Here is a 23,848-nt window from a genome sequence, read left to right as displayed (position 1 = left end):
TTAGTGAGCACATACTCAGAATGTCTGGGTTGCACAACCGCTTGACTCAGTTGGGAGTTAATCTTCCAGATGAATCGGTTATTGAAAGAATTCTCCAATCACTGCCCCCAAGCTATAAGGGCTTTGTGATGAAATATAATATGCAAGGGATGGAGAAAACACTTCCTGAGCTCTTCGGGGTGCTTAAGGCCGCGAAGGTAGAAATCAAGAAGGAGCATCAAGTGTTGATGGTTAAAAAGACCACTAGTTTCAAGAAAGGAAAGGAAAGAAAGGGAACTTCAAGAAGAACGGTAAAGCAGTTGCCGCTCCCCTGAAGAAACCCAAGGTTGGACCCAAACCTAAGACTCGGTGCTTCTACTGCAAAGGGAATGGTCACTGGAAGCAGAACTGCCCCAAGTACTTGGCAGATAAGAAGGCTGGCAACGTCAACAAAGGTATATTTGATATACATGTTATTGATGTGTATCTTACTAGTGCTCGTAGTAGCGCCTAGGTATTTGATACTGGTTCGGTTTCTCATATTTGTATCTCGAAACAGGAGCTGCGGAATAAATGAAGACTGGCTAAGGACGAGGTGACGATGCGCGTCGGAAATGGTTCCAATGTTGATGTGATCGTCGTCGCCACGCTACCCCTACGTCTACCTTCGGGATTAGTTTTAAACCTAAATAATTGTTATTTGGTGCCTGTGTTGAGCATGAACATTATATCTGGATCTTGTTTATTGTGAGATGGTTATTCATTTAAGTCATAAAATAATGGTTGTTCTATTTATATGAGTAATATCTTTTATGGTCATGCACCCCTTGTGAATGTTTTGTTCTTGTTGAATCTCGATCGTAGTGATACACATATTCATAGTATTGATGCCAAAAGATGCAAAGTTAATAATGATGGTACACATATTTGTGCCACTGCCGCTTAGGTCATATTGGTGTAAAGCGCATGAAGAAACTCCATGTTGATGGAATTTTGGAATCTCTTGATTATGAATCATTTGAGACATGCGAACCATGCCTCATGGGCAAGATAACTAAAACTCCGTTCTCCGGAACAACGGAGCGAGCTAGTGACTTATTGGAAATAATACATACTCATGTATGCAGTCCGATGAGTGTTGAAGCACGCGATGGATATCATTATTTTCTTACCTTCACAGATGATTTGAGTAGATATGGGTATATTTACTTAATGAAACACAAGTCTGAAACATTTGAAAAGTTCAAGGAATTTCAGAGTGAAGTGGAAAATCATCGTAACAAGAAAATAAAGTTTCTACGATCTGATCGTGGAGGTGAATATTTGAGTTACGAGTTTGGTATGCATTTAAGACAATGTGGAATTGTTTCACAACTCACGCCACCTGGAACACCACAGCATAATGGTGTGTCTGAACGTCGTAATCGTACTCTATTGGATATGGTGCGTTCTATGATGTCTCTTACCGATATGCCACTTTCATTTTAGGGTTATGCATTAGAGACAGCTGCATTCGCTTTAAATAGGGCACTGTCTAAATCCGTTGAGACGACACCGTATGAGTTGTGGTTTGGCAAGAAACCTAAGTTGTCGTTTCTTAAAGTTTGGTGATGCGACGCTTATATCAAGAGGCTTCAGCCTGATAAGCTCGAACCCAAAGCAGAGAAGTGTGTCTTCATAGGATACCCTAAAGAGACCATTGGGTATACCTTCTACCACAGATTCGAGGGCAAGATCTTGGTTCCCAAGAATGGGTCCTTTTTAGAGAAGGAGTTTCTCTCTAAAGAAGTGAGTGGGAGGAAAGTAGAACTTGATGAGGTAATCATACCTTCTCTCGAATTGGAAAGTAGCACATCACAAAAGGAGTTCCCGCGATGCCTACACCAAATGAAGAGGAAGCTAATGATGATGATCATGAAACTTCAGATCAAGTTACTACTGAACTTCGTAGGTCGACCAGGGTATGTTCCACACCAAAGTGGTACGATAATCCAGTCCTGGAAGTCATGTTGTTAGACAACAGCGAACCTACGAACTATGAACAAGCTATGATGAGCCCGAATTCCAACAAATGGTTTGAGGCCATGAAATCTGAGATAGGATCCATGTATGAGAACAAAGTGTGGACTTTGGTGGACTTGCTCGATGTTCGGCAAGCCTTTGGGAATAAATGGATCTTTAAGAAGAAGACAAACGGTGATGGTAATGTCACAGTCTATAAAGCTCAACTTGTCGCAAAAGGTTTCCGACAAGTTCAAGGGGTTGACTACGATGATACTTTCTCACCCGTAGTGATGCTTAAGTCTGTTAGAGTTATGTTAGCTATTGCTGCATTTTATGATTATGAGATCTGGCAAATGGATGTCAAAACGGCATTCCTTAACGGGTTTCTTAAGAAAGAATTGTATATGATTCAACCAGAAGATTCTGTCGATCCTAAGGATGATAACAAAGTATGCAAGCTCCAGCGATCCATCTATGGACTGGTGCAAGCATCTCGGAGTTGGAATATTCGCTTTGATGAAGTGATCAAAGATTTTAGTTTTATACAAACTTACAGAGAAGCTTGTATTTACAAGAAAGTGAGTGGGAGCTCTGTAGCATTTTTGATATTATATGTGGATGACATATTGTTGATTGGAAATGATGTAGAATTTATGGAAAGCATAAACGGATATTTATATAATAGTTTTTCAATGAAAGACCTCGGTGGATCTGCTTACATATAGGGCATCAAAATCTATAGAGATAGACCAAGACGCCTAATAGGACTTTCACAAAGTACATACCTTGACAAAGTTTTGAAGAAGTTCAAAATGGACCAGTCAAAGAAAGGGTTCTTGCATGTATTGCAAGGTGTGAAGTTGAGTAAGACTCAAAGCCCGGCCACGGCAAAAGAAAGAGAAAGGATGAAAGTCATTCCCGATGCCTCAGCCATAGGCTCTATAATGTATGCCATGTTGTGTACCAGACCTGATATGTGCCTTGTCATAAGTCTGGCAGGGAGGTACCAAAGTGATCCAGGAGTAGATCACTTGATAGCGGTCAAGAATATCCTGAAGTACCTAAAATGACTAAGGACATGTTTCTCGTTTATGGAGGTGACGAAGAGCTCGTCGTAAAGGGTTACGTCGATGCTAGTTTCAACACAGATCCGGATGACTCTAAGTCTCAAACCGGATACGTATTTATATTAAATGGTGGCACGGTTAGTTGGTGCAGTTCCAAGAAGAGCGTCGTGGTGGGATCTACATGTGAAGCAGAGTGTATAGCTGCTTCGAAAGCAGCGCAAGAAGGAGTCTAAATGAAGGAGTTCACATCCGATCTGGGTGTAATACCTAGTGCATCGGATCCAATGACTATCTTTTGTGACAACATTGGAGCTATTGCCATTGCCAAAGAGAACTAAGCACATCAAGCGCGCTTCAACTCCATTTGTCATTATGTTAAGGATGGAGACATAGAACTTTGCAAAGTACATACGAATCTAAATGTGGCAGACCTGTTGACTAAACCTCTTCCGCGGGCAAAACAGGATCAACACCAAGACTCCATGGGTGTTAGATTCATAACTATGTAAACTAGATTATTGACGCTAGTGCAAGTGAGAGACTATTGGAAATATGCCCTAGAGGCAATAATAAATTGGCTATTATCATATTTCCTTATTCATGATAAATGTTTATTATTCATGCGAGAATTGTATTGACCGGAAACTTAAATACATGTGTGAATACATAGACAACACAGTGTCCCTAGTGAGTCTCTACTAGACTAGCTCGTTGATCAAAGATGGTTAAGGTTTCCTAGCCATAGACATGAGTTGTCATTTGGTAACGGGATCACATCATTAGGAGAATGATGTGATGGACAAGACCCAACTGTAAGCTTAGCATCGGATCATTTAGTTTATTTGCTATAGCTTTCTTCATGTCAAGTATCTGTTCCTTAAACCATGAGATCGTGTAACTCCCTAACACCGGAGGAATACTTAGTGTGTATCCAAACGTCACTTCATAACTGGGTGATCATAAAGGTGCTCTATAGGTATCTTGGAAGGTATCTGTTGGGTTGGCATAGATCAAGACTGGGATTTATCACTCCGTATGATGGAGAGATATCTCTGGGCCCTCTCGGTAATACAACATCTGAGCTTGCAAGCAATGTGACTAATGAGTTAGTCACGGGGTCTTTTATTATGGAACGAGTAAAGATACTTGCCGCTAACGAGATTGAACTAGGTATGGAGATACCGACGATCGAACCTCGGGCAAGTAACATATCGCCGGACAAAGGGAATTGCATACGGGTTTAACCGAATCCTTGACATCATGGTTCAACCGATAAAAGATCTTCGTGGAATATGTAGAAATCAATATGGGCATCCAGGTCCCGCTATTGGTTATTGACCGGAGAGGTGTCTCGGTCATGACTACATGATTCCCGGACTCGCAGGGTCGCACACTTAACGTTCGTTGACGCTAGAGTAGTATTTGGATATTCGATGATTTGTAACTGAATGTTGTTCAGAGTAGTGGATGAGATCCCGGACATCACGAGGAGTCTCGGAATGGTCGAGAGGTAAAGATTTATATATGGGAAGTCATATTTTGGGTTGCAGAAAAAGATGCAGGTTTTTCGGTATTGTACCGTGAAGCTTCTAGAAGGTTCCGGAGGATTCCGAAGGGGTCTGGAAGTCCACAAATGGGAACACCATGACCCAAGGGCTAGCATGGGCTGAGGGGAGGCACCCTGGCCTTATTGTACTAGGCGCACCAAGTACTCAAAAGGCCATGTGGCTAGGTAAGGGGAAAAAAGGGGGAGTCCTAGTAGGTAGGATTGGACTTGGAGTCCAAGTCCACTCCCGCTTGTCTGCGCCCTAGGGCTTGGAGGAGCTGTTACCGATGCCCCTCCGCCTATATATAGAGGGGAGGGGCACCCCAAGTGGATACACCAAGCCCTTGGCGCCCCTCTCTCTCCCGTTACTCTGTAGTTCCTCCGTCCTCATTCTAGTAGCGCTTGGCGAAGCCCTGCTAAATTAGCTCCACCACCACGCCGTTGTGTTGGTTGCGATCCCATCTACCTCTCCGCCTTCTCTATCTAGATCAAGGAGGAGGAGACGTCATCGAGCCGCACATGTGCTAAAATCGAAGGTGACGTCCATTCTGCACTAGATCGGTTGAATCGTGATCGGATCGCGAAGAGTACAACTACATCAACCGCGTTATATACGCTTTCGCTTTCGTTCTATGAAGGTACATAGACACACTCTCCCCTCTCGTTGCTATGCTTCTCCTAGATAGATCTTGGGTGTTCGTTGGAATTTTTTATTTTCATGCTTCGTTCCCCTTCAGTTGTTCCATGTTGGGACATGGATATCATGGGATATCACAATATCTCTTATTTAATTAATGCATCTATATACTTGGTTGTGTGTGGAAGGCTCGGCCTCTTGCCTGTGTTTTGTTCCACTCGAGCCGCCTTAGTTTCCGTCATAACAGTGTTATGTTCCTTGATTTGCGTTCCTCGTATGGTTGTGATTTATGGGCCCCCTTGATTCTTCGCCTAAAGTAAAGATTTCCTGAGGAGATCCAACTTTGGTTTTACTATTTGCCTAATAACAACTAAAACTTCTTAGGGAGTAATTAACCTGAGGATTCTTAATCAACAAACCGGGCCAGTGCTCCTCATGAGTGTTGGTCCACCTACCTAGTAGTCGGCGGTGCCTCCTTGGGGCAAGTCAATGGTATTCAGGCTATCATCCACTTAGCATAGACGGATGAGCGCGTAGACAAAGAGCATGCGGCTCTGGACACGGATCTGGCTCACTGGGAGATCTCCTTAGGATAGTTTTCCTTTCTACGAAGAACTTGTGCACCGGGATTCCGAGGACACTTCGGGCTATCTGGAGGTTGAGGTTTTCCAAAGTGGATTGTGAGAGCTTATTATGGGCTAAGTTGGGACACCCCTGCAAGGTTAAATCTTTTCGAGAGTCATGCCCGCGGTTATGGGCGACTTGGAAATTTATAATATCCGGTTGTAGAGAATTTGACACTAAATTCAATTAAAATACACCAATCGCGTGTGTAACCGTGATCGTCTCTTTTCGACGAAGTTTGGGAAGAGAACACGGTGGGGTTATGATTGAACCTTAAGTAGTATTCTGGATCACTTATTGATCATATCAATTTGCGAGCGATATGCGTAGAACACTCATCTTATTCTTGTATCGTAAGTTAGCCACTTAAACATGCTTAGTGTTTGCTGCAACCTCACCACTTAACCATGCCATACCCATAAGCTTTGTTAGTCTTGATATCATGGAGTGAGATTGCTGAGTCCTCGTGGCTCACAGATTACTACTACAACAGTTGCAGGTACCAATACAGATACAGGTGATGGTACAGAGCTCGAGTGGGAGTATGACGAGGATCGTGGTCGTATGAATGTTACGTTTCTGAATGACCAGTAGACGCTTCTAGTCAGGTCGATCGGGATTGTAGCATGGGTGGTTATGTCTTTTCTCGTTTGATTTCGTCCGTAGCCGGACCCTGTCTACTTCTGGATGAATGTATGAATATTATGTTGTAGACATGTGGTGAGTGTAAGCCTTTATCTAGTATTCTCTCCTGTTCATTACATGGTTTGTGCGAAGATATAACCATCCTTGCGACGGGCCTAATATGCGCTTATGCCCCTAAGTCGTGCCTCGACACGTGTGGGATATAATTGCATATTGAGTGTTACAGGGTGCCACCACTAGCCACTTGGCAGTAAAGGTTTGCGGCCTGCTCAGCCGCAGGACCGGGCTTCTACGGAGTTGTCCCCTTAGTGGGTCGGGCATGTCCCGAGACGGAGTGGTCGTTCCCGGGGGTTGCTAGAAGTCTCGATCATTACCAGGAAAATGATGGTGTATCGTCATTGTAGTCTTCTTGCTTGGCGAAGTAGTTGAGGCGAGGGTGATGCCTTGCCGAGTCTCAGTCTGGGGGTTTCTAGACTCTGGCCTTACTTGAATCCCTATAGGGGAATCCAAGCGAGCCTCAGTTGAGTTGCTACATTCGGAGAGTTCCTGACAATGAGCCAGGGCGGCCCGTGTGCGGGAGGTTAGTGGGTACCCGTTATCCACGAGACCTACACTAGGAGCGTCTTCTTCAACTCTTGTGAATGATTTATGATTTTCTTGATTGGCTCGTAGCACAACTAGATGAGGCCGAGCTTCTTCAACATAGGCCAACTTAACTTGTTTAAGTTGTGCAAATAGTTTTTGGGAGGCCCATTTTGGTGTGTTCGGGGAACCTTGTTTTCCTATACAACGATAGAGGCCTTGAATCGGGAGCTTGAAAACTCAATGCAAGTTACCAAAATCTCACCGAGTCCCTTGAAGAGTTTGTGCGGGGTCATAAGAAGTTAAAGCTTGGTTATCTGAAGAGGAAGCAGTATCATGAATCTAATCAGTCGGAAACTTTGGTTCAATAATGATTCTCTTATTGTGTGGTAAACTGCCCAAAGAGAACTAAGAAGTTCAGTGAACTCTTGAGCATGCAAAGTCACAACTTTCACAAAGAATGTGTTGGACTTCCTTGGCAATACAAGGTGAAAAAAGAACCACATGATCATGAGCAACACCCTAAGACAAAAATTGTGCTTAGAAAAGTAAAGTACAATTTTTCCGCTCACTCTGAGGGACATTGTGCTCACAATGATGGTGAGTTGTAATTTGTTATCCCATGCACACTCTTAGCAAAGACAAGAATGGGCATACCTATGCAAGTACATTGGACCATGTGATCAATGTCCCACCAAGAAAGTTTCTCCTAAGAACATTATTGCACCTATGTTTCATGAACCCAAACCTCTGGTTGTCCCTATCAAACAAGGACCCAATTACCTAAGAGGAACTATTTCTTATAGTTACTCCGTTGATGGGAAAGAATTGGTGCTTGATAGTGGACACACCAATCATATAAGCGGCGATAAGGAGATGTTCCATTATTTTGATCCTCTTACTACACCTAAACGGAACATTCACCTTCGAAGATAACAATACAAGAAAGCTAATGTGACTAGGTAAGGTTATAATATCCAAGGACATATTTGTCTCTAGTGCTATGTATGTCATGTCTCTTGGATACAATCTATTGTTTGTTGCCCAACTAAGGAAGTTTGGCAAGTTTTTCATTAGTGATGCCTATTCAATGGTATTCAAAATGGTCTTCACTAGAATAAGGAAAAGTAATCTGTATCTAGTTGATTTCTCACATGTACCAAAGGTCCAAACATGTTTGATACCTAGGCTTTCCTTGGGATTGCTTTGGTATCGAAGACTTGGACATGTCTGAAGTCGAAAGCTTATCAAAGGCAAATATAATTTGGGCATGAAGGATGTCATCCTTAAGAAGGCTCGACTATGTAGTGCATGTCAAGCGGGGAAACTAGTTGGCGGACTACATCCTGTCAAAATCATCGTGATGGCCTCAAGGCCACTCAAGTTACTACACACATGGACTTCTTTGGTCCCACTACTGGCACAAGTACCCGTCGTTATTCTTATGATCTACTATTTAAAAAAAAAAATTACGTTTCACTTGGGTGTCATTTACTGATGACTAAGGTAAAACGCAATACCATTTCAAAAGCCTTGCCAAGAAGGCATAAAACCAATCTGAAGTCAAGATCAAGAGGATAAGAAACGACAATGGTACGGGATGTCTTTCTCGATGAAGGAATCAACCATGAATTATCTACCACCTACAAATAGAGTTGTAAAGAGAAAGGAAGCCACCTTGATTTAAATGGCTCGTACAATGCTCAATGAATACAAGATTGGATGCTACGTCGTTGCCAGCGTGTAGTATAATTTAGCTGATGCATACCAAGTTGAGGGAGCAGGTAAATCAAGCAACAAGACATCACTCAATTGGAAAAGACAGGACCACATCGGGAGATAAAACAGACCGATCATTGTAAGAGATAACTGCAATTTACAACAGCAACAGCGGTGGATCGATTATACACTCTTCGTCACAACACAACCAAAGGTTCTTGTGGCACTACAAAATGGGATTCTCTGGACCTTGTGCCTATGGCCTTCAGGTCGCAAGCAAGCAGCTCAGGTTCTCAAGGTAGCATACTCACAAACTCATGTTCTCCAAGTGGCATGCTTACAAACTTACAACAAGGGCGTGCCAGCCTTTCCGCAACAGAAACCAGTTGTCATCGGGTTCTCGTGAGAAAAAATTACAGTGATAGGCTCAATACAGGGAGAGACCAGTAAAGACTTCGCGCTCATGGCCTGCATCTCGGTGCCAAGCACGCCCAGCTTTCCTTTGCCCGATTGCTGTATGGTGTATGGTGTTCCGTAAACGTCAATGGCTTGCCGACCCATCACATGAAACCGGCAGCGGCATTGTCTAAGCAGTGTTCAAGCACCATACGTACTCTAAGCTGCACAACAAAGAGCATCTTGAGGTGTTAGATGAACGCTAAACAATGTTCTGGGGTTAGCTTCAAGAACATCATATGTCCACAGATATTTACCATTTACCAACCGTGTGTGTAGCGTTTTTTTTATTTGGCATTTTGTTGGTTCTTTTGAGATTCTTATAGCTAAATCCGCTCAGCTAAGATTGCAGGAGTAGCTTTCGACAAAGCATTTTGTCATCAAAAATATAATATGCATCCTAGTAGTAGACAACAATGAGATAAGGATAAGGCTCCCAACCGAGTCAGCAGTCGCAAACATCAATGGAACTAACAGCTAAATAGCTACTAAAAGTGGTCGTGACACTCACTCAAAAATAAGAATATGCATTATATCAAGATTAAGAAGGGAAAGCAGTACCTTGCAATCCAAGCAGGGGTCATTTATCATGTTTTTTACTTGTGAAATTACACCAGCATTTTGGAGTCGGGCTACTCGAGTAGATGAAGATTCACTGTTTGGGTAAATTAAGTTCAGAATGCACCACAAGGTTGCAACTCTCAATTGTTTATCCTTGCTCTGCAGGAAGTTGACCACAAAAGATGGTTTGATGCGATCTGCCCGGTGAGGAACAGTAACATCCATTACAGCTTCCTTGTTTAATTCATTCCCAGCTGCCATATTTGCAAGCACCAACATACCCTGAAGAGAAGAAACTGAAAGATCGATAATTCATCATACAATATGATATTTGCTTTCCTATATGAAATAATGTCCCATAGAAGCACACATTTAAAAAGCAAAATGCGATACAAGATTATGCAATTCTTTCAGGAAAGATGTTCTTTTTTCTCTACAAAACTACATTCATGCATGTGGTAAAATAAATATAGCAAATGCAGATAAAGTAACCAACTATACTGCAGTTCAAGGGAAACTGACCTGGATGCAAACTCCTGTGGCAGACGCACTGTTCAGTTGTCTTGAGATTGCATTTATAACCATGCCATCTTCACCAATGACGTAGTTAACAGAGCCCACATATCCATCAAGAAGATTCTGTACCAGCGCCAAGGTCTGTTCCTGAACAGAATGTTCAGAATCTGCAGAAGATGTTGCAATTAGCAGTGAAACTAATTTAGCAGTTGCCAAGTATCATATCTGGGCATCTATACATACCGCATATGAGGCTTGAGAGAGTAGATACGGTTAGCTCCTTCAGAATGAGGTCTTTATCCTTGGGATTCATAAGGAACATAATATTCCTCAGAGCCAACACAGATTTTAGTCTCAATGTTGGATCCATCGACTTGGATAAATGAACAAGTTGGGAGACGACCCCAGAATGAAGAAGAACCGATTTCCTGGGTGTTAAATTCACTGCAATGTTGCAAATAGCACCCAGGGCAGCAATCTGTGACAAAGATAGTACATAGGTGAGACAAGTAGACACTCTTATCAAGTATCAACTCCTGATGTCCTAAGAACCTTTTCAGTCACAACATAGCTAATTATTGACACCAATATAGTGTTGGCTCCAATGATCAAACCGTTGCTTCCATCAGTGCAGCCAGGAAGGGCATTACAAATTAGAAATTACTCCCTATGTAAACTAATATAAGAGTGTTTAGATTACTAAAGTAGTGTTCTAAACGCTCTTATATTAGTTTATGGAGGGAGTACAAAATACCAAAGGTATACCTCCTAAGTTAACCCGCAGGCGTTAAAATTGTTGTTATAGAATTGACTACTTACATGCTGTGTAGTTTTACAGCATAACCATTACTAGTATTTCTTCCTTAGGGTACTTTGATGAGTGCAAATACAGTAAAAATTCATCAACAATATCAAAGAGGGCAAGATTTTCATACAAATAGATAAGTTAACACCCCAAGCATTACATATCAATCATCTTTGATAAAACCCACAAACTCAAGCGACCAGCCCTCTGGGAGAATCAAGGAAGATTTGAAGTGCAACCAAGTAAAAATCCAGATTAGGAAAATTCCAGTGAAGATTGCCTGATTCACATTACCTGAACTGAAGTAGATGAGTCGTACAAAAGCTGGACTAAGGGGGCAATAACTGTATCACAGGATAAGCGGCCCGCACTAAGCACCTGCAAATTAACCACATTAATTGAGTCATTTGGGTGAACACAAAAGGTTGAGATGTAAAGAAGCATGATCCTTACCTTTGATGACCTAGAAATATTCTTCAGGCATGAACATGCTGCAATACGAATATCCACACAATCGTGCTTCAACGCATCAAGTATCAATGTTGATACCTGTTAAGCGAATTATATTATTAGATACAAATATTGGGTCAATGGGTCATCATATTCATCCACTTTTTTCAGGTCAAATCTCAAGAATCAGTGTATTGTCTTATCGTGAATTTGCACTAATAACAGGACTCTACAGAACCTCAGTTAACAACTTCATGTAACAACGCATTAATCAGAAGTACTATCTTGCAGAAGCTTCACATACCTGGCCTGACATAAGTTGAGATCTTGACTCTTCTTGTTTTGAGCAAAGTTCAGCTAAAGCAAGCAATATGGTCACTGCCCGCCTTGTCTCCAATGTATTTGCTAACAAATGGTTGCTAAGCTTCGCAACTGCATTTGTTGAAAAGGCTTGTTTCTGCAGTTCCACACTGTCCTTTATAAGGGTAGTTAGTGCCAAGGGAGCCTCATCTCCCACATGACCAGGTTCTTCAATGAGCTCAAGTAAGACCAGAATCAACTTCGTTTTAATTTGTCTGTCCGGAAAATGACAGGGAGAAGCATGACCAAGTGCAATCAAGCACAGACAAGCAAGTAGCCTTGTGCGCGGGCTCCGATCGTGTATTAACGCAACTATTGAACGGAAAGCTTTTCCGTGATCCATTGATGCAAACCTTGAAGCAACTTCCCAGTTATTTCTTATGACTGCAGTCATAGATTCTAAACAAGCATCCCGTAGATTCATAGAACCTCCAAAAAGACTAACAAGTTTCTGTGGAACTCCAGCACCACATAGTGCTAATTGTTCTGTATTGCTATTGCAAGAGTATGATATAATATTAGCAGCCAGCTCAGTAACATTTTCGTTCTCGCTGTCCAAAAGGGAAAGAAGAAAGTCCATATTTTTCTCATTATTGACATCAAATGTTGGAGCTTGTTTTGATTGATATATCATTCTGAGAGCACGGGCACATGCATCGACAACCTGTAATCAAGGTGGAAACTTTAGAACAGGCCAAATGATTAACCACCATCACCATGTGTCAGTGGTTACAACTATTCAATATAGGATGAAACAACCAGCACATCACATACAGTGCCTACTCACACTGCATAACCTGAATTCAATGAACAAACAGGAGCTTGGACTGAACTCTTATAAATCCATGCATCGGTTAAGTACATGAATACAAATACAAGATTTTTAAGATGCAGTTTACTGTGTACAGAGCATTATAATTTCAACAACGTTGGAGAGATGAGACCACAAGTATACCATAATTAAACATATGGGGGATAATGCGGATGTTTCCTGACATCATAACATATCTGTATTTCCAAAAGAGAACGTCAAAATGAAAAGCTCAGGATCAAGCTAGTCAATAAACACTCAAGAGTAGCGACTAATATTATTAGGTGAACTGGATATTGTAGCCTAAACAATAGTATTTATGTCCTGAATATGCAGAGGAGACATTTTCATATTATGAACATCAGAAGAAAAAACTAGTTTCCTGTATACTGGACTAGAAAAGGGGCAACACAGCACAAACAATTATGAGATAAATGGGCATGTGTGGAGTTGCGATTGTATAACCCCCATCACATAGGTTTGTGTCCTCTTCAGCTCCAATTTCAGTGCATATTTCGTCTGTACAGAGAAGATATCTAGTTCTTCCTAGGTAGTCTGAGGTGGGAAAGGAAGATTAATAGGCATGTCATAATGAGTCCTGCAATGATTAACGCCCGACAGAGTGGTTAGGAAAGGACATTGAGATGTGACAATAGAGAGCTACAAAAGTAGTCATTTGTTCCGCTTTTCTTTTGTCATCTCGTTCACCATGGCCTGTTCCCCGCTTTAACAGTCACGTTGTACCAGGCACAAAAGGTAATCTAGGCAAGACAATATAAAAAAGGGTTGCATGTGCAGTAACACCTCTAGAATCATCCACCCTCTGTATGTTCATGGATCATGTGAACAATTAGGCTTGGATTTCTAACCATTCCACATGGAGGGAAAATATAAGTCTGATGCATCAGAAAGAGGCTAATCTGATTAGGACCATTCAGTATTACAGAAGATATCGCAAGTTTGAATGCAATCATGGTCCTATTTAATGTCATATTTTTTACCCTAAGGTGCCTCCAACTGTCAGGTATAAACCTCCAAATAATACCCCGCAAAAGAAGAAATTCTCACATAATAGGATCTCCGACGCAAAACAGTACATGGAGAAATCACCTCCTACCGCCAAATTCTTAGCTCAAGCATATAACATGAGCTACAATTTTACCATCACCAATTATTCATGCTCAAACCAGGGCAGCCAATCCAGTTTATTGGTTCAGACAAATTCATCACGAACCCAAACATAAAAGACAACATTCCAGCACATTTATGCCCACCAGCAGACCTAACCATTGACCCAATACCAAACTCTCCACAGATGAATGAGCAATATCTTCACTATTTCAACCAAAAAAAATGATAAAGAAAAAGGACAAAAGAAAAAGAGATGACAACTACCACCAGTTTCTCTCGCCTTAACTAAACTAACATATTCTGCAATACTTTGGCTCAGATAATTCTCCCCATTCCAAGCATAAACCTTCAATAGTGATTCCCTTCTACAAAGTTCTCCTTTTGGCAATTTCACAAGCCAACCATGATTTAGTTCCAAGTGGTCACTCGGCTCGAACACTTGTTGCAAATATCTTCTCGGCACAGTTACCAGGCACTCTTCACCACGAGCCTCTAATTGTTTTTCCGTCCTAACTAGAGATACCATTCACCAATGTACAGACTAATTCCCACACAAAACATTGATTAAGTTAGCACTGTCTCTTTTTCATCTACAGTTCAGGGACAAGCACAATTGCTAGCAAGCCTCAAATTGGCGCAATGATATCAATCAGCAAGCAGTTGCTGGGTTGTCGCCCGTTTCCTCCCACCAGGTCCTCTCCACGCAACAGATATTTTCCCAATTGAGCAACAAATCCACGAGAAAAAATAAAAGTTTCAACCCGATAGAGTTTTGGAGCCCCCAAACCCAGCAGGCATGCACGAAATGAAGGAATCAAGCAAGTGAAGGAAGCAGACCTTGTCGTCGGGGTGGGCGAGGAGCCGCGTAAGGTGCCCCACGGCGCCAGCAGCAAGCACGGCCCGCGCGCCGTCGTCTACGCCGCAAGCGAAGCTCCCCGCCGCGGCCGCCGCCTGGACGAGCGCGGCCGGAGACGCGCCGGGCTCGGCCAGCGCCGCGACGACCGCCGGCACGGCGCCCAGGCGGAGGTAGAGGAGCTTCTTGGTCCGGTTCCCGATGATCTGGTTCTTGATCTCGCGCAGCGCGAGCACCCGCTCGTGCTCCCCCTCCCCTCCCTCTCCGCGTCCTGCTCCTGGTCCGCCGACGCCGCCGGGGCCCCCGGCCGCCAGCCTGGCCGCGAGCTCCTCCGGCCGCGTCCCCATGCAGAAAGGCGCGGAGGAACACACCGAAGGCGCGGACGCTGCCTCCTCCGCCCGCGCGCCGCCGCTCGCCGTGGCCGGCATCTGGGGGTGGGGGAGGTCGGCGAGAGGCGTTGGTATATTGGCTTGTTGCCGCTCCGGGCTCCCTTTATTTTACGAGTTTTTTTTGTTTGGTTGGTAGTAGTATTAAGTAGTACTACTATATTATTTTATAGAAAAGGACGGGGTGAGAGAATAATGGGTAGGTCGGGACCTCCTATCCAATGGGCTTGCGACACGTTGAAATATTTATCTTCCTAGCTGGTAACTACTCTGAGCCCGTGTGTGTGTGATGTGAGACACATGGTGAAATGATTAGGGGAGTTTTATCTTATTTATTTAACTATATTTTTACTTTTTGGCGGATTTTTTCTCCGGAGGCGGCTCGATTTGGGCCTTGATTGGTCCTGATGTGTTGAGTATATGACTTTTCATACATGTTGTATGGTTGTTGCAGAAAACCTCTAGCAAATAAATGGGAACTATCCTCGTAGAAAAAGTAAATGTATTTTAGGTGTGGTTTTCGGCGCTGAATTATTAAGCTCCCACTTGTGCAATCATTGCTGTCCTGAGTCGGCCATACATTTGGAATATATGATAGGATGATCCTACTATCTTATGGAGGGAAACAATTAGTAAGATTATAGAGCATATTTCATCTCTTCCAAATTATACTTGAAACTTTGGGTATGTTTTAATTCAAATAAACTTCTTCAAGTTTGACTAACTATAGAAAAAGTGTTGAAGTTGTACAGAAAAAATATAGTATGCAAATATATTTGTAATGAAACTAATTTGTTTTCATAGATTTATATTTTCGTTGAGTTGGCCAGCCTTAAAAAAAGTTTGACTTAGGAAAAACTCATCAAGTAATTATGAACTAAGGAATTACTTCAAATAAACAGACAAAAATATAGAATTTATCTAGTTATCTGTCGTGGTTCCAATTTGATTATCCATTTTAATACATTATTGTTTCGTTGCCTCTTATATTGATGAAATCTACATCTAGGAGCACATTCAACAAGAGAATAAAGATCACATGTGTAGCATGACTCATGGGTAGGATTCTTTCTAATAATCATCAACCCTAAATGAATGCATCCACATTCCTGACAAAGCCATGATTCTTGGCAGCAAAACTATGAGAACTTGATTTGATCCATGTGGCAAAAGAGGTTATTGTCCAGTTATAAGTAGATCCATAATTCACATGTTTTTCTTCATATAAGGGCATCCGCAAAGCGAACCCTCAAACCTCCCGCAAGCCTCCGGATCGAGCTGTTCGGGCGCAGTTTTCCATCCAACGGCGCCCTGCATCGGTCCATGGAGCAGTCCGGATGTCCTTTTTCCGCAAACCAGAAGCAAACTAGGGGGTTTTGCGAGAGTCCGAACATCAGCATGTGACGCCCCCGATTCAATCGTGCACTAATCATACACGCAAACATGCACGTTCAAGATCCAAAACTCACGGAAAGATATCATAACACAACTCTACGACACAAAGGATAAACATAAATCTTATATTACAAGCCAGGGTCACGAGGACCCAAATACATAAGTCATCAAAGCAAATATTATCTAAGTACAGACATGGTTAGACAAGTCTGCCTTAAGAAGGCTGGGCAAAACAACGCCACTAGATCAAAAGGTGAGGCCTCCTGCCTGGGATCTCCGGACTACTCCTAGTCATCAGTCTCCACGTAATAGGCTCCACTGGGGTGACCTCCATCTGCGGTGCCATCATCTGTTGCAAACATCAGGGTCGAAGGAAAAAGGGGTAGCAAAGCAACCGTTAGTACTCATGCAAAGTACTCGCAAGACTTACATCAGAGCCACACTACATATGCATCGGCTATCAAATGAATGGGGTAGTGTATGTGCACTAAAGTGAAGAAATGCCAGAATAAGGGGCGAGAAGCTCATCCTATCGAATACTACGTCTTCTGGTAGCCACCATCTTGAAGTAGTAGAAGAGAGTAGCTGGCATGGTAACATAAGTAGCAATGTATAGCAATAAACCTACCCGGAGATCCTCTCCTTGTCTCCCTGAGAGAAAGCGATCACCGGGTTGTGTCTGTCACTTATTTGGGTGTATTTTATCAAGTATCTGGTTTTAGTTGTAAGAGGTCGGAATACAACTCCAAGTCGTCCAGTTACCATGGGCACGGCTATTCGAATAGACTACTTCCCTGCAGGGGTGCACCACATTACCCAACACACTCGATTATCTCTGGCCGGACACACTTTTCCGGGTAATGTCCGGCCTCGGATGGTCGACACGATGTAGTCCTACTTAGGCTCTCTCCGGAGAGGTAAACACGCCGGTCTAAATTCTAAGCGTGAAGGGGTCATGGGCCCATCACCCTAAGCTCTCCTGCAAGTTGCGAGGACGGCCGGGACCGGTCCTAGCTACCTCTTTATACAAAGCAGGTGCTTACGCGGACTACCAGGGCGCGTGCCGCTCAACTGTGACGTCTGTAGAGCTTTTGGAAGAAATCGTACAATGTCGAGTTCCCATAACTTATCCCACGTGGTGGTTAGTGCAAAAAGGCCAGCGGCCAACTTAGATCAAATACCCAATCTCGTTAAGCGTGTTATTGTTAAATAACCGCGGACATCGACCAGGGACCAAGCCCATCTTTCTCCTAGGTGGTCTCTACCCGCCCTGTCATTCTGCCACAAAGAATCACTCAGGGGGCGTCGGGAAAATGTCCTTTCAGCCCCCAGTCCGTGAATCACTCGTGGATGCTCTCTGAGCGGACCCGACTTTAATCATATCATGTATCATGTATATTGTGTATATATATATATATATATATATACCAGTGATCACCGCCCGAAGGGATTACAACCCGACAGTATAGCATGGTAGACGGACAAGAATGAGAGCCACTGATGGAATACTAGCATGCCTATGCTAAGCATATAGGATAATAGGTAAGTATCAACAGTAGTAACAAGGACAGGCTATGCATCAGTATAGGATCAATCGGTAAGGCAGTAACAGTAACACTACTCCAATGAAAGCAGCAGAGGCAAATAATAGGCGATATCAGAATGATCAAGGGGGTTTTGCTTGCCTAGAAGCTCTCCGGAGAAGGGCGGGTCGTCGTCGACGTTGTCGTACTGGGTGTCACCGTCAGTCCCGGGGGCTACCGAAAGAATAGGGAAGAGGGGGAAACAGATAAATAACGGAGCAAACAAATTAAGCACAATGGATGTCATGACAGTATGTGATGATGCTATGCTCTATTGCATCCCTAGGCATTTTAAAAGAAGAGGGAAAACATCTGGAATGTTTTCCCAGCTCCAGGTATTTTTTGGTATATTGATCTAGGGGCAAAATGTCAATGTTCGCTATGTTAGAGGTGTGTGGCATGTATGTCGATAGCATAAACAGATTCTTTATATTTTTCTGATTGACTTTCATATATGAATTATTTCAATGCAAGTTACGGTTTAATTTATATGATTTTTCGAAGTTTAAAAGATTTTCTGAATTTACTGGATTTAATTTAGTTCGAAATTATATAAATTTAATTGCTAAGTGTACAAAGGAAAGTGTACACAGAGTGTGCATTAGAGGCTGACAGTGGGTCCCAGTCAGCTAAGTCAACAGTTGACTGGACTCATCTTATCCATTTAAAGAGTGCAAGGGGTCCCACGTGTAAGTGACTGATGTCTACTAGAACTACGTCGGTATTTCCCCAAAGAGGAAGGGATGATGTAGCACATCAACGGTAGGTATTTCCCTCAGTGATGAGACCAAGGTTATCGAACCAGCAGGAGAACCAAGCAACACTACGTGAATAGCACCTGCACACAAATAACAAATACTCGCAACCCGACATGTTAAAAGGGTTGTCAATCCCTTTCGGGCAACGGTGCCAGAAATTGGCAAGTGGACGTGAGAAAGTTGTAATAGATTGAATAAATGGATCGCAAATAAGATAAAATGCAGCAAGGTATTTTTGTATTTTTGGTTTAATAGATCGCGAAGGCAAATATAATAAAGAAGAGACCCGGGGGCCGTAGATTTCACTAGTGGCTTCTCTCGAGAAAAATAGCAGATAGTGGGTAAACAAATTACTGTTGGGAAATTGATAGAACTTCAAATAATCATGACGATATCCAGGAAATGATCATTATATAGGCATCACATCCAAGATTAGTAGACCGACTCCTACCTGCATCTACTACTATTACTCCACACATCGACCATTATCCAGCATGCATCTAGTGTATTAAGTTCATGGAGAAACGGAGTAATGCAATAAAAACGATGACATGATGTAGACAAGATCTATTTATGTAGAAATAGACCCCATCTTGTTATCCTTAATAGCAACGATACATACGTGTCGGTTCCCCTTCTGTCACTGGGATCAAGCACCGTAAGATCGAACCCATTACAAAGCACCTCTTCCCATTTCAAGATAAATAGATCAAGTTGGCCAAACAAAACCCAAATATCGGAGAAGAAATACGAGGCTATAAGCAATCATGCATATAAGAGATCAAAGAAGACTCAAATAACTTTCATGGATAAATGATAGATCTGATCATAAACTCAAAGTTCATCGGATCCCAACAAACACACCACAAAAAGAGTTACATCATATGGATCTCCAAGAGACCATTGTATTGAGAATGAAAAGAGAGAGAGGAAGCCATCTAGCTACCAACTACGGACCCGTAGGTCTACAAAGAACTACTCACGCATCATCGGAGAGGCACCAATGGACATGATGAACCCCTCCGTGATGGTGTCTAGATTGGATCTGGTGTTTTTGGAACTTGCGGCGACTGGAATTGATTTTCGCCGACTCCCCTAGGGTTTCTGGAATATTGGGGTATTTATAGAGAAAGAGGCGGTGCGGGAAGCCACCGAGGTGGGCACAACCCACCAGGGCGCTCCTGGGCCTCCAGGCGCACCCTGGTGTCTTGTGCTCACCTCGGGCTCCCTCTTCGGTACTACTTTGGCCCACTGGATGTCTTCTGGTCCAAAAAAACCCACAAAAAGTTTCGCTACGTTTGGACTCCGTTTGGTATTGATTTCGTGCGATATAAAAAAACATGCAGAAAAGAGCAACTGGCACTGGGCACTATGTCAATATGTTAGTACCAGAAAATGATATAGAATGACTATAAAATGATTGTAAAACATCCAAGAATGATAATATAACAGCATGGAACAATAAAAAATTATAGATACGTTGGAGACGTGTCAGAATCCCCAAGCTTAATTCCTGCTCATCCTCGAGTAGGTAAATGATAAAAACAGAATTTTTGATGTGGAATGCTGCCTAACATATTCATCACATATTCTTTTCTTTGTAGCATGGACATTTGGACTTTTATATGGTTCAAAGCAATAGTCTAGTTTTGACATGATAATTTCAATACTCAAGCATATTAACAAGCAACCATGTATTTCAAAATATCAACGCAAAAATAAGTTATCCCTAGCCCATTATGCTCACTCATTGATCCATTCATGAAACACACTCGCATATTAGCTACACCCAATGCTCAAGTACGAGCATAGTGCCCCTTAGTTGGTGCTTTATAAGAGAGGATGGAGACTCAAATAAAAATAAAAATTGCACAAAGTAAAAGAAAGGCCCTTCACGGAGGGAAGTAGGGATTTGTAGAGGTGCCAGAGCTCAAAGCGAAAAAGATAGATAAAAACATTTTGGGAGGCATGCTTTTCTTGTCAACGAGAACGATGGATTAGTTCCCAATACTTTCCATGCTAGATATATCATAAGCGGTTCCCAAACAAAAATTAAAGTTTATTCCTTTTTCAACCATACTTTCACTTTCCATAGCTAGCCGTATCCACGGCTGCCTTCCATACCAACACTTTCCAAGGAATTCATTATTTGACAACATAAAGTAAATTCATTTTTGATTTCAGGACCGGGCATCCCTAATACCTTTGCCTTACTCCCGTGCAATGACAACTGAATAAACACTCATCGTGAGAATAACATATCTAGCATGGAAATATATTAGCCACCCCCTACCGTTTCATGAGCGGTACGAGCACACAAAAGAGAAGTTTATTTTAAAAATTAGAGATGGCACATACAAATTTTCTTAGAACGGCGAAAGAATACCGCATATAGGTAGGTATAGTGGACTCATGTGGCAAAACTGGTTTAAAGGATTTTGGATGCACAAGTAGAGATCATACTTAGTGCAAAATGAAGGCTAGTAAAATATTGAGAAGCGAGCAACCAAGAAACGAAAAATTTCATAAGCGAGCATTAAGCATAATTAACACTGAATAATGCACCACAAGTAGGATGTAATTTCATTGCATAACTATTGACTTTCGTGCTTGCATAGGGAATCACAAACCTTAACACCAATATCCTTACTAAAGCATAATTACTCATCAACATATCTCACATATCACATCATCATATCTCAAAACTATTACAAGGAATCAAGTTTATTTTGTCCAATGATCTTCATGAAAGTTTTTATTATATCCTTCTTGGATATCTATCACTTTGGGACTAATTTTCAAGTGTTGCTTTTGATAAGCTCAAACAAATATAAGTGAAGATCATGAGCATAATATTTCTTTCTCTCAAATTAATTTAAGTGAAGCAAGAGAGAATTTCTAAAAAAAGTTTACTAACTCTTAAATAAATCTAAGTGAAGCATGTGAGCGTTTCTTCAAAAATACTAAAGCACACTTTGCTCAAAAAGATATAAGTGAAGCACTAGAGCAATTCCATAGCTCATAAAGATTTAAGTGAAGCATAGAGAGCAATTCTAACAAGTCATGGCATAATTTTGGCTCTCTCAAATAGGTGTGTCCAGCAAGGATTCCTGACTCAAAACAAAAAGCAAAACAAGAAAAGACTCATATTATACAAGACACTCCAAGCAAAACTCATAGTATGTGACGAATAAAAATATAGTTCCGAGTAAAATATCGATGGTTGTTAGAAGAAAGAGGGGATGCCACTCGGGCATCCCCAAGCTTAGTTGCTTGCTTCTCTTTGGATGATAGCTTGGGATGCCATGGGCATCCCCAAGCTTATGCTCTTCTTACTCCTTATTCCTTCATCCATCGTAAAATCACCCAAAACTTGAAAACTTCAATAACACAAAACTCAACAAAACCTTCATGAGATCCGTTAGTATAAGAAAGCAAATCACTACTATAAGTACTATAGCAAACCCATTCATATTTATTTTTGCATTATATCTACTGCATTCCAGCTTTTCTATGGCAAAAACTCTTCAAAGAAAACCATAGAATCATCAAAACAAGCACACAACGCAAAGAAAACAGAATTTGTCAAAGACAGAACAGTCTGTACCAATCTGGATATTTCGAATACTTCTGTAACTCCAAAAATTCTGAAAAATTAGGACCACACGAGCAATTTGCATATTAATCTTCTTAAAAAAAGAATTGGTATTTTATCACGCATCTGTTAAAAATGAGAATTATTTTCGTAAGCGCAAAAGTTTCTATTTTTCAGCAAGATCAAATCAACTATCACCCAACATAATCCTAAAGGCTTTTCTTGGCACAAACACTAATTAAAACACAAAAAACACAATCATAACAGTAGCATAATTGTGGAAACACTCAAGAACAGAAAGCAAAAGACAAAAATAAATTTTATCCATCGGGTTGCCTCCCAACAAGCGCTATAGTTTTACGCCCTTAGCTAGGCATAAAGCAAGGATCTAAATTTTGTTATTCTTATCCTTAATTTCCTTAGAGGTATTTTTGTCGTGAGGTTTTGTAAAAGCAACATAAATTATATTATCCATGGAAACCTTAGCACTATCAAGTTGCTTATCATCATAACCTCTTTGATTTCCGGCAACAATCCAAGAATAATGTTGATTAGTATCATTAAAGACTTGTTGGATTATATCTAGAATAGGGACTTTCTTTTTAAGATTGTCATAAAAAATTTGATTATCCCCAAGCAAATGTCTTAATGCATAATCACTACTATAAAGAATTTCATCTATCACCAGTTTTTCACGATTCATACCATAGAAGTCAAAGATTTCCCTAGCTCCCCGTATTATGTAATCAAATTCATTCATAAGAACAAGGGTGGCCAACTTTTTATCTTTGGGATTCTTTATAACGGGCAACTCAAAAAACAATATTTGCAAGGTAGGGTGAGTGCGGATAAATTTATTTTCAAGTTTTAGAACTAGTGCTGAAATAGCTTCCGCATAAGATTTAGTCCCCTTAAGTATATGAATATCATCAAGACTTAAATTTCCAACACAATTGAAAAATTCTTGGATACGTTCTTTTCCCATAACATTCCCTTGCCCCAAAACAAAAGTTTTAGCATCCAGATTGCCAGATCATCCAATTTTAGGAGGCTGGCCATCATCTGTTTCTGCCATACCGAAATCACTCATGATTGCAAGAAAAAAGATAGATCTGACAAGAAAACGGCAAACGAAAATGAGGGCAAATAAAACGGCGAATTTTTGTGAAGTGGGGGAGAGGAAAACGAGAGGAAAATGGCAAATAATGTAAATTGCAAGGAGATGAGATTTATGATTAGGAACCTGGTAGATGTTGATGATGTCTCCCCGGTAACGGCGCCAAAAAATCCTTTTGATATCTGCTAGGACTACGTCGGTATTTCCCCAAAGAGGAAGGGATGATGCAGCACAACAACGGTAGGTATTTCCCTCCGTGATGAGATCA

The 23,848-nt window shown here is 41.6% G+C and overlaps 1 protein-coding gene across 2 annotated transcripts; it reads right to left on the bottom strand.

Annotated features, from left to right (window-relative positions):
• Positions 1 to 8,959: 8,959 nt before the first annotated feature.
• Positions 8,960 to 15,283, bottom strand: LOC109777697 (uncharacterized). 2 transcript variants are annotated; one of them, XR_012182004.1, is made up of 8 exons: positions 14,731 to 15,267; positions 11,896 to 12,615; positions 11,595 to 11,690; positions 11,436 to 11,519; positions 10,580 to 10,814; positions 10,343 to 10,503; positions 9,821 to 10,116; positions 8,960 to 9,423 (listed from the first exon to the last, which is right to left on the bottom strand). XR_012182004.1 is itself a non-coding variant. In XM_020336274.4 (8 exons), exons 1-8 carry the CDS (start codon positions 15,172 to 15,174, stop codon positions 9,364 to 9,366), a joined length of 2,082 nt encoding a protein of 693 aa, XP_020191863.1. In that variant the 5' UTR covers positions 15,175 to 15,283; the 3' UTR covers positions 8,960 to 9,363. The 2 variants fall into 2 exon arrangements, 1 of the variants encoding a protein (XP_020191863.1); XM_020336274.4 differs by having other exon boundaries at positions 9,821 to 10,102; positions 14,731 to 15,283.
• Positions 15,284 to 23,848: the final 8,565 nt, after the last annotated feature.

The sequence above is a fragment of the Aegilops tauschii genome, chromosome 4 (assembly GCF_002575655.3).
Source record: "Aegilops tauschii subsp. strangulata cultivar AL8/78 chromosome 4, Aet v6.0, whole genome shotgun sequence".
Classification (NCBI taxonomy): Eukaryota; Viridiplantae; Streptophyta; class Magnoliopsida; order Poales; family Poaceae; genus Aegilops; species Aegilops tauschii.
Note: the sequence above shows the minus strand (reverse complement) of the source record. Positions and strands in the feature narration are given on the sequence as shown.

Bases quoted from the DNA above. Each gene is read 5' to 3' on its own strand.
- LOC109777697 (XM_020336274.4), bottom strand. From the start codon at position 15,174: ATGCCGGCCACGGCGAGCGGCGGCGCGCGGGCGGAGGAGGCAGCGTCC. The intron at 12,616-14,730 runs GTCTGCTTCCTT...CCTTGATTACAG, and splicing joins TCGCCCACCCCGACGACAAG to GTTGTCGATGCATGTGCCCG. The intron at 10,815-11,435 runs GTAATGTGAATC...TCTTTGTCACAG, and splicing joins ACTCATCTACTTCAGTTCAG to ATTGCTGCCCTGGGTGCTAT.